The following is an 11,553-nucleotide window of genomic DNA, read 5'->3' on the forward strand; positions in this document are numbered from 1 at the left end:
GGGTTCTTATTTCTTACTGCATTAGTTCAGGTAGATTTTTCTATGCTTTTTTGTATTCTTCACATTTATTACTCCTTATAGCACAGTAATATCCCATTAGATTCACATACCCCAATTTATTTAGTCATGGTTCAATTTATGGCCATTTACTTTTGTTTCCAAATCTTAGCTATCACAAAAAATGCTATTAATGTTTTTGTATATTTGGGGACTTCTTAACCATGCCCTCCCAATTATAATCCTAGTAATGGAATCGTTGGATGAAAGGGTATAGACATTTATTCACTATATTTGCATAAGTCCAAATTTCTTTCCAGTAATCTTTCTATAATCTGTCCAACACTGACTTCCCATCCTATGTCATATTTTTTTTTAAGTGTGAAGAGAAACTTCTGGGTTGTTTAGATTTGCATTTCACTTATAATAATAATAAATATTTTCTCTTGTCTGGTTGTTAATAGTTTATTATTCATTTGACAACTTCGTTCATATACTTTGATCACTTTATATATTGGTTGTGTGTATGTATGTGTTCATTGTTTATATATCTTGCAAACTGAACTTGTTCAGCGAAATCTGATTAACAGATTTTGGTATAAATGCTTTTCAGATTGGGACCTTTTTTTTTTTTTTTTGGTAATTTTCTCTGTCTTATTTGGTTAAATATTGTATTTATAGCTGTGAAAAATATATGATTTAGACAGAATCAAGATGGAGAATTTGCAGGAATCAGTAACAAACTCTTCACAAAACTCTTCCAAAGTAGATCTAGAAAATGCACCAGACTGAGTTCTAATGGGGAAATCCAAAAAGTCACAGTGAATCATTTGTCTATCCCAGCTCAGCTTAGGCAGAATAGGCAGAAAAGCTGTCAGATATTAAGAATTGGTAGAGCTGGGAGTATATTGTATACTGAACACTCCATTGTTCGAGAGAGGGTGAGTACCAGTAACAAGACTTCCCAGAACCATAACAGGCTCCTTGACAGGGAAAGGTGCCAACTGGCAGTTTTGTTCCCACTATCCAGTTGCATGTCACAGATAAATCAGAGTTGAAAAGATTTGTCCATGAAGGGAGAGAGGCCCTGGCCAGTGTACCAAGAAGAGAAGGAAGTTCAGGAATAAGTAGGCCCATGGTAAGATATCAGTTCTTGCTTCTAATTCAGCCTGTATAGGATTGAATAGGGCAGGAATTAAAGGCCAAAGGAAAGCCTACAATTATGTTGTTCAGAACAAACAGAACTTTACAGCTGGCCGAGTCCAACAGCAGAATATTCTTGCTTAGACCCTAACCCAGGTTAGGAACCTGGAGAGCTCAAACCAGAGAGATAGCAATCAGACTTTGTATTGGATCAGCCCATTTTGGGTACATTGTAAGCTTATAGATCTCCAGCCCATCCCTTAGATCTTATAATGACACAAACCTCTATAACCCAAGAAAATAGTAATAATTTATGGTATATGAATGTTATGAAATATTATTTTTCTGTAAGAAATGATCAGCAGGATGCTTTCACAGACACCTGAAGAGACAACATGAACTGATGGTTAGTGAAATAAGTAGAACCAGATCATTGTGCTGGGCAATAGCAAGGCTATACTATGATCAGATCTGATGGGAAGAGGCTCTTTTCAACAATGGGGTGATTCGTGCCAATCCAATGGTCTTGTGATGAAGAGAACCATCTATACCCAGAGAGAGGACTGTGGAAATTGGGTGTGGATCACAACATAGTGTTTTCACTCTTTTTGTTGTTGTTTGCTTGCATTTTGTTTTCTTTCTAATTTTTTTCATTTTTAATAAATTTTTTTGTGTGCAGTTTGCTAATTGTAGAAATAAGTATAGAAGAATTGTACATGTTTAACATATATTGGATTACTTGCCATCTAGGGGAAGGAGAGATGGGAGAAGGAAGGGAAAAAATTTGAAACACAAGGTTTTACAAAGGTGAATGTTGAAAATTATCCATGCAAAAAAAAAAAAAAAGAAAGAAAAGAAAATTATCCATGCATATGTTTCAAAAATAAAAATCTTTAATAAAAAAAAGGAATAGAGAAGGAAGAAGAATACACTGAGGGGAGGGGGAAGGAAAGGACAGTTTGGGATAATTATTAGGGTGGGAAAGTAGACATCTGTACAAACAGATTGGGGGGATCAAGGCAACAATTATTCAATTTCAGAACTGGTCAAAAAAGGAAAGAATATATTCACACAGAATTGGGAACAAAAATACATTTTACTCAGTGGAGAAATAGGGGGAAATTAGAAAGAGGATAGTTTAAGGAAAAAACAGACTCATATAATTACAATAGCTATTTATGAGATGGCAAAGAATGGCAATTTAAAGAAATATCCATAGATTGAGTAATGGTTTAAAAAAAATTATGGTATACACATGTGATGAATTATTATTTTGCTGAAGAGGGTTACAGGAAGACTTAAGTGAAATAAAGTAAATAGAACCAGGAGAATAGTTTATTTGATTAATAATAATATACTAAAGGCAGATAACTCTGAGAGAATTAGGAATTCTTAGCAGTGTAATGACTGATTCCAGAGAACTATTGATGAAATTGTCTGATAGAGAGATAAAAGAATCAGAGTGTAGAATTTAGACAAAATAATTTTTGGACATGATCATTGTGGAATTTGTTTTGATTGACCTATATATGCTTGTTTTGATTTCTTTTCCTTTGATCTCAATTAGAATTTGGGGCTAGAATAAGGTGGCTTTTGCTGATTAAATACGATATCATTTATTTAAAAGTTTTAAAGTGAAAGGTATATGATCTTTTCTGAGTTTTTCAGTAGTATTAGCTTTAAAAAGAGGTCACAGATATTCAGATTAAAACATGTAGAATATAGTATAAAGTGTTGATATATAAGGTTATTTTTCTGTTCTATTCCATTGAGCTCTTGCTTCAAATGCTCTTCTTGCTTACTCTCTCTCCCTCTCTCTCCTCCCTCTCTCTAACAACTGGATTGTGTTCATGATTGCTTTTTGATAATATTGTTTAATGCCTGGACATGTTTCTGCCATTTTCCATGATATTCTAGATCTTTTGTTTTTTGAAATAGATTTTGATTAGTTATTGCATTATAACTGTAAGTTAACTTTGATAACTGCTATTTTCATTTTAATATATTTAAACAACCCATCTGTGACACTGAATGTACCTCCCAGCCATTTAAGTTGTTATTATAACTTTAAAAGATCATTTTTAAAAATTGAATTGGGCAGCTAAGTTTTGCAATGGATAGCGTGTCAGGCCTACTGACATTAGCCATTCATTAGTGACTTGTCCAGGGTCAAGCTACCTAGAGGAATATTTGAGTTGCCACTTGGAAAAAAGGTTTTCTTGAGTCTAAGGTCATTATATCATGAAGCTTCATTTGGAATGCTGGTGTTTTTAAAATAGCATAAACCAAAATATCAAAATATTTACAAAATTCTTGGTTATAACTATCATCTAAAATTTTTTTAATTTTTTAAAAATATCCTTTCACTCCTTAACTTTTCATTCCCTCAGCAGTTTTTACTCAACTTAGCATTACATTAATTTGTATTTGTATATGATGCTTTCTAAATCTTGTATGTCTTCATGTGTGTTCTGTGCCACCAAATAAATTGTAAATGCTTCTCAAGTAGTTTATAGTCTTTTTTTGTGTGTAATTTCCCACAGTTAAGATGCAATACATATTGACTCATTAAAATGTTAGTCTAGCATCCAATAAAGATTGAAACAAGCCATCCAGTAGGAATAACTCAGATATAATATAGGAAACTCTAAATTGTTGATAAATGGACAAATGGTTCATTCCCTTTTTTTTTTTTTTTTTAAATCCAGAAATCTCCTAGGAATCATTTTCATGTACAGCCACATTATAGATTGTGCCTGGGTGACATGCCATTTGTAGCTGGAAAGGTGAGTTAGATAAGAAAAGGAATTTGTATTTTCTTGCTGAAATCCTAATACTTTTTTGAAGCTAAGGTCTTAGAACTTCTAATTTACCTGGACTACTAGAATTTTTATTTGTTTGTTTGTTTTTTGCTATTTCTTCTGAGGGTTGTCAGAGATGTGCCAGTATCCTGAAAACAGGAACTAGGGGAGTGGGAGGGAAAGTAATCTACAATGTAAAGGAAGAAACCCTTAGGTAGTAGAAATCTAGATAATGCTGTAGAATATAAAAAGGAAGCAAGGGGAGAGGTTAGACCAGAGTATAATGAGAGCAGCAGCCTGCTAGATTTGGATGTAAGGGCAAGATTTGTGACGTTGGGCAGATAACCTGTTTTCTGTAAAATTAAAGGGATTGGATTAGATCAGAGTTGATGACCTGGAATCTCTGCACTTGTCAAGAAGCCTGTTATGCTTCCAGATTATTTCTAGACCATTTTTTATATTGGACTATATCTGTTTTTCCTGCTTTAATCTCTTCTGATTCTGTTAGTTTGCTATGATCAGGCTAACTTACTTCTGGATCCTTTCATCTAGAACAACAGTGCTTAACTTGGGATTCCGTGTTGTTTTTTTATTTGTCTTTTCACAAAATTTTGATAACTATTTCAATATAATTGCTTTTCCTTTGAATTCTATGTATTTTTATTTTATGCATTTACAAGCATTACTTATAAAAAGAGCACATAGGTTTTACAAGACTGCCAAATGATACCAGAAAAAGGTTTAAGAACCACCAATCTAGAATTAGTATAGTATAATAAATAAGGAAGTAGATCTGGAGGAAGATAGATCTGTGTTCATTATCCTGCCTCAGATACTTAGAAGCTATTTGGCCATAGGTAAGTCATTTGCTTCTCTGGGCCTCAGTATTTTTTTTAATGTAAAATAGAGTTTTTTATTAGATGGCCTTTCAGACTCCTTCCTGTTCTAAATAGCTGATCCTGCTATTCATATATATATTATTATCTTCTGCTTTTAATGTCTTCCTATTTAGTAGGGTCAACTTGTCCTTTGAGGCATAGGGTACTTCTAGAGATAGTCACCTGCTGCTTCTGGAACACAAAATCTTGTATTTATTACTTTTTTTGATATAATGTCATCATCCAGGGAAAAAGTTCATAGAGGAAACATCCATCCTTGCATTATTATAAGTAATACTTAATTTAAGCATTTTAAGGTATGCAGAGTACTTTCTATGTGTAATCTCATGTGATCCTCACAATTCTTTGAGAATAGGTACTGTTATTTCCATTTTACTAATGAGTAAACTGAGGCTGAATAGTGAAGAGAATTGTCCAGGGTCATATATATATAATGTCTAAGATGTTTTTATTTAATCTTCCTTCTTGTTTCTCATCACTCCACTTACCCATTTTTTTCTTTGATCATCACAGCAATTCTGTGATAGACATCATATTTATCTCTACCAAGTTTAATGTTTTAAGGGTGGGGGGGAGGGAGAGAAATCATTCTAATATATAAAAAAGATTTAATTTATTATATCTTTTAAAATTTATAATACATAGTCATAAAAATTAATACATTCTTTTTTCCCTGTTTTCTTCCCTTAAGTCCACTACCCCTAGCCATGCAGTGGTAGCCAATGTACAACATGTTTTACATTTAATGAAGCAACATAATAAAGCCTTATGCAATAACCGTGTGGTCAACAATGTTCCTCTGGCAAAGCAGGGGACTCCTCGAAATGGTAAAGGCAGAAAGTTATCAGCATCATCCTCTTCTTCCACCTGTCATGAAGAACTATTTGAAGTCTTACAGACATTACAGGATGAATTTGGACAAATGAGTTTGTAAGTAATTTTTTTTATTTTGATGTATTTTTTTTTCACATTCTTAATATATCTCAAGAAATTTTTGTCCATTTTAAAAGTTTAATCCTTTTGGAATACCCCTTATGTCCCTCCTCATTTCCTTATCCACAGAGACTTACCCCATAACAAAAAATGAAAAAGAACAGAGGTATTTGGGGAGAGTAGTTCTGCAAAAAACAACCAAGTCAGTCTAGTCTTAATTATATTTGCAGGATTTTATGCTTTGTAATACTCTTAACTGAAAAAAAGGAAAGTGGTACAGGGTTCTAGGAAGTTTTATTTTATTTCAATAAAATTCAGTTTCATCTCTTTTGTTATCATCCTTTGTCTACATTATTGTAATCATTGTGTTTCCCAGCTCTGCTTACATCATTTTGAATCAGTTTATATAGGTTTTTTTGTGCATTATGTCGTTTATGGTTCTATTAAGTGATTCTATTAAATCAGTTAAATTCTTATGTACCAACTTTTTTTTTTTTTTTAAGTCATTCACTGCTTTGGGATCTAGTTTATTTACATTTTTTTTGCTACTATGGAAGATACATATTTTTGTGTAATAGAACCTTTTTCAAAATTATTAACTCGGGGTATATTTAAAATACTTAGCAAGTACTGAATCTAGTCAGCTTTAGTGCAATTTCAAGTTGCTTTCTAGAACTGTTGGATTAATTGCTTCAGTAAATGTATGACTGCCTTCATCTTGCAACAGCTTTGGCAACACTATTTTTATTTTGTCATTGTTGCAAATTTGGGGGGGGGGAGTTAAAATCTCAGGGTTGTTTAAATTTATATCTCATTTTTTTAATAGATTATAATTACTATTTTAGAATTTTCTTCGTATTCTTTGACTACTTTTTCTTTGCTCAGTGACTTTTAATATGCATTTTTGTAGTATTACCCTCTAGCTATCATGGATATTAAACTTTTGCTAGATAAGAGGCAACAAGGTATCCTGGTGCATAGAGTCCTGGGCTCTGAGAATCAGGAAGACCTGAATTCCAATTTGACTTCAGATACTGTGTGAGATCCTCTTGTCTCCCATAGTTTTTCCAACTGTAAAATGTGTATAATGGCCTTTTCTTTCCCAGGTTGTTATGAGGATCAAATGAAAGAAGTTTATTAAATGTTATATTTTTATTGCTTTAAATTTCCAAAATTAGTGATTTCGTTTAGAAAACACAGTATTTCATTAAATAGATATAACTAAAGTTTATAAATTTGATTTTCTGCTTTGAAAAAGAGGCTCCAACATTTTATAGGTTTAAAAAATCTTCCCTTTTTCTTTTAAAAAAAATTACATCATTCATTTAAACAACAAAGTTTATGTTTAAATTTTATTTTGATAGCCTTAACAGTTGGTACAACAGGGTACCAGTGAATAAATGACAAGATAAAAAATATATATAGTTAATTAATTATTTTATATATAATCATAAACTATATAATAAAAAGGATTTAGTCAACTTTATTTTTCTTCATTTAAAGTGATCATCAACAGCTAACCAAACTTATCCAGGAAACACCAACTAATGAACTGAAAGAAGACCTTGAGCGAGAACTTGAGGAATTAGTGGAAAGGATGGAAGCTAAGGCTAATCAAATAACTAAAGTTCGAAAACATCAATCCCGGGTAAGTTATTTTACCTCCACTAAAAATGCCTAAAAAAAAAAATCAAAAGTAGTTTTGTATATTGTGATCAACAGGATGTCTTCCTCTTTCAAAAACTCATTAAATATCTGCTGTGCTTCAATAATGAAAGTGTATTTTTATTGGTATTACTTTTTGAATTTTCTGAAAGACAGAAGGTATGGAACAGCTAGATGGTGTAGTGCATAGAGCACTAATCCTTAAGTCAGGAGGACTTGGGTTCAAATGAGTGTCACATACTTAATGCTTATTAGCTATGTGACCCTGGGCAAGTGACAATCTCAATTGTCTCATCAAAAAAAGAAGTGGTGTGGGTGTGTGTGTGGTTATGTGCATGTTACATTGCAGTAATACTCCAAGAGCTAACAAATTCCTAGACATAAGAATACTTCATCCTAGATACAGTCCTGAAATAATGAAAACCTTTAAGTTAAATGGTCACAAAGTAATTACCTTTCTTCTAAGTTGAATGTTTTCTAAGAGGCAAACAAATCAGGCTATAAAATAATCTTTAACTAAGATGTAGCATTCTGGAGTTATTTTATCAAGACCTGAACTCCTGGCTCTTGTATTTTGTTAGAGAGCATAAGCAGTGTTATAATTGCATGGCTTTATTCCTACATCACTTTTTTTCCTATCTCCCTTTGCCCTCACCTTCTTGTTCTGAGGCAAGTGTTAATGGCAGCAGGTTTATATTTACACATCTTTACCTTTTAATGTGTAATTATAATATTCTAAAATCTTTTATTTTGAATACTATATTTTGGGGAGGGGAAATGGAAATCCCCATAGGACTGCAAGTGTGTCCTTCAAGCCTTCCCAGTCCATCTCCAAAATAAATAGTAATATGTTCATTAGCCAAACCAGTGAAAGCTCTTTATGCAATTAGAGCCATCAATATTTAATCTCAGCAATTGAAACTTATTCCTTCAGGGGAAAATATGTATACCCAAAAAAAAGCCTTAATGTTTGGATATATACTTTATTTCTTCCAGTATACTTTGAGTTTTAATTTTAATTAGAGAAGCATGCCCCCTGGTCATCATTTGAATAGACAGCATGAGGATGCAGGTCACTTTATTTTCATAAATGGTGGGATGGGATTCATCCTTTGAATTCTTCTCATTAACTATTTACAGTATGTTATCACCCATTCCATGATTTTTTAAAATCTTTGAGCTTTGAAGGAACTCCACTCTCAGTAGTCTTATATTTAGATCAGAGTTCAATAGATTCTGAAAATTATGTATTTAAATAATAGTCATTAAATGTTTATGAAAATGAACATATTCAAAGTAAGAATTACTAGATTTTATTTTTCTAAAGAACACAAATATACCAACAGCATCTTTGAATAGCATTCTTCCCCATTTTCTTGTAATCCTACAGGAAACTAATGAGGTTGGAACAAATACTTTGGAAGATTCTTTTGTAGTAATGCTTAAAATAAATGCTATTAGTGACACTGGATTGTTTTATTACTACTATTTTGTATTTTAGTAAAGGACAAAAAAAGAAGTAAAAAATGCTAACACTAATCTAAATTTTTCCTTTTGGCTGCTCTGCAGCTGGAGAGACAGATGAAGGAGCTAAAAGGTAGCAAAAAGTGTTTGGAGGATCAAGAAAGCAACAGCAAGCTCTTTTCTGGAACCATTGGGAGCTCCCCTAAGAAGGACTCTATTTCTGTCAAACGGAAACCTGGAGAGAAAAGCCGTCGAAATCTTCAGTTGTTGAAGGACATGCAAACCATACAGACCTCGATTCAAAACGATAACCTAGGTTGGGAATATTGATTGGTACTAGGTCAAATGTTTATTCATATAATTTATATTTCGTCACATGTTGACGGCTCACATATTAAAAAACAGCATATTCTTATACTTTTTGAGGGACTTAATAGCTGTGCTGAGGATCACCAGCATCAACATTTAGACTCCCTGTTTTAAACAGCTCCAGTAAAGGATCAAGAGTTTTACTGGAAACAAGCCACATTTTTACTAAATTCCCTTTGGCAAATCTTGCTGTACTTGTGCAATGTGCTTTGTAAACAAACTCCCAGGTTTTTATTTGTGGATGTTTTTAAAAATAGTATCTACCATGCCTGAATTAAAATTTAAATTGTCTGAACATAAGGCTGAAAACCTGTATGTAGTTATCAGCATTGTCTGCTTGAAAAAAGTCTCACAAACCTCATCCCAATGCATTTTCTCCACCTCCATTCCCCCCAAAAGTACTTTATTTTGCTTTTGATGGAGGGTTTCTGAATTTAATATCTTTTGGATTTATTTCTTTGTGCCAATTCATTTTGGAGAGTAGAACTTTGCCCATTAATGATTACAATCATTTTTTCTGCTCCCATTAGTGTTCTCATTAACCAATTAGTTAAAAAAAAATTCAGGTTTTTTTTTTAAACCAAAACATAACAATTTAAGATTTTAACAAAATTTAAGTGTAATTAGTGTTGCTTTTCTATCTATCATAACAAAACAAAGTTATTACTAAAGAAATTCCAGAAAATCCAAATAATCATTTAAGGTATTGTTGCCTATAAATAGAACATGAGGTTAGCATAATTTAAAAAATTTACCTGTGGGTGTTTGTTTTGTTTTTTTTTTTAATGTGAAAATAGATAATGAGATAGTAATAAAGTAAAAAACCAACTTGGGGTTGGGGGGATTGAAGGGAGGAAGTGTGGAGGGGGGGGGTGAAAAGTGTTAGAAAAGCATATACTTTGCTATTTTTAAATTTTGCCGCCTCAATCATGCCATTCAATCTTGGCAATGTGTTTTTTAATCTTGAAATAGTTACTGCACACCTTGGATATTCACCTTTATTAGTGTTCTGTACATATACAAAATAAACTGTACACAGTAACTGTTATTTATTATGTTAATGATGTAAAAAAAAATCTTCCTATTTTGGAATATACAAAAATATGCTAACTTTTTTTATAAATGTGCCATTAAAGTCAATAAAACCAGCTTTGTTTTTAAGGAAATGCTGAAACTTTCCTTAAAGTTTTCAGTAGTAGGCTTATGTTATAGACTTAATTGATGGGGAGGAGTAGAAGAGGGTCAACAGCAAACATAAAATCTGAGTTATCATTAAGAAGAGCAACAAAATAAGACATTTTGGGGGGGGGGTGGTATTTGGATAGTAAACGTTGAAAAATGGGATTGCCTAAGCATTAATAAAACTTTTGATGAGATAACAGTTGAAAACTGTTGGCTAAAATTCTGAGTTGCTAAGTATATGAGTACCTTTGGGGGAACTTAACTACATTTCACATTTATTCTAACAGTTTTATTTCCAGTAATCATGGTTTTACTATTTGGTGGGCCATCCCATGAACCCAATAGGTTAATAAATGTCCTCATGGTAAACTCCATAGTAGTTTTTATTGGTAACAAGCTTTGTTAAAAATTAAAACATTTCTAGAATTCAGAATCACAGGGTGCAAGATCCAATGAGGAAACAAATGAATGGATTCCTATGAATTATTAGTAAATGGAAAATGATGGTATATAAAAAGAACACTGGACTTGAAATAAGAACTTTGTATTCAAATTTCCCTTATTGACATTTATTAGCAGTGTCACTATAAGCAGTCACTTTATTTCTCTTCACCTCAGTTACTTTATCTGTAAAATAAGGATAATAAATAGCACCTACCTCACAGGGTTGTTGTGAGGACCAAACAGGAATGGATGTCTGTAAACTACTTAGAAAACCTTAGAAGTGCTCAATAGCTATTGGTCATAAAGAAGTTTTTATATTTTCCCATTATTGATTGGGTGATGGAATTAGGGTGCAAATTAATTTAATTGTTCAGGTGATAGAAAAATGATAGAAAAATCTACCTTGTAAGTTGGAACAGATCATAGATTCTTAATGTGGTTTCTCATTTGTCAAATATGGATCATAATTTGTTTCACATAGTTCACAAGAGTTAGAAAGATTGGATGAGTGATAAATTTTTGCATAAAGACACTGAAATGGAACATACAATGTGATATTGTGTCTCATCCATGAAAATAAGAACAAAGTGTCCTAAAAGTAAAATATTGTGCTTTCTAATAACATACAGCCAAGGTGACCAGGCAATTATACTAAA

At 32.4% G+C, this 11,553-nt stretch overlaps 1 protein-coding gene across 4 annotated transcripts in view; it reads left to right on the plus strand.

Moving 5' to 3' along the window:
- CEP57 (centrosomal protein 57) overlaps positions 1-11,553 on the plus strand; it is a 70,832-nt gene that overhangs the window by 50,677 nt on the left and 8,602 nt on the right. For all 4 annotated transcript variants that reach the window (XR_004233192.1, XR_004233191.1, XR_004233193.1 and 1 more), the window contains 4 exons: positions 3,849-3,926; positions 5,532-5,770; positions 7,277-7,421; positions 9,008-9,218. Coding sequence is in view for 1 of the 4 variants with exons in the window: in XM_003764297.4 (XP_003764345.3) it covers positions 3,849-3,926; positions 5,532-5,770; positions 7,277-7,421; positions 9,008-9,218 (673 nt within the window). In the remaining 3 variants the exon portion in view is untranslated. The remainder of the gene's footprint in view (positions 1-3,848; positions 3,927-5,531; positions 5,771-7,276; positions 7,422-9,007; positions 9,219-11,553) is intronic.

Source organism: Sarcophilus harrisii, chromosome 3 (assembly GCF_902635505.1).
Source record: "Sarcophilus harrisii chromosome 3, mSarHar1.11, whole genome shotgun sequence".
In the NCBI taxonomy this organism is placed as follows: domain Eukaryota; kingdom Metazoa; phylum Chordata; class Mammalia; order Dasyuromorphia; family Dasyuridae; genus Sarcophilus; species Sarcophilus harrisii.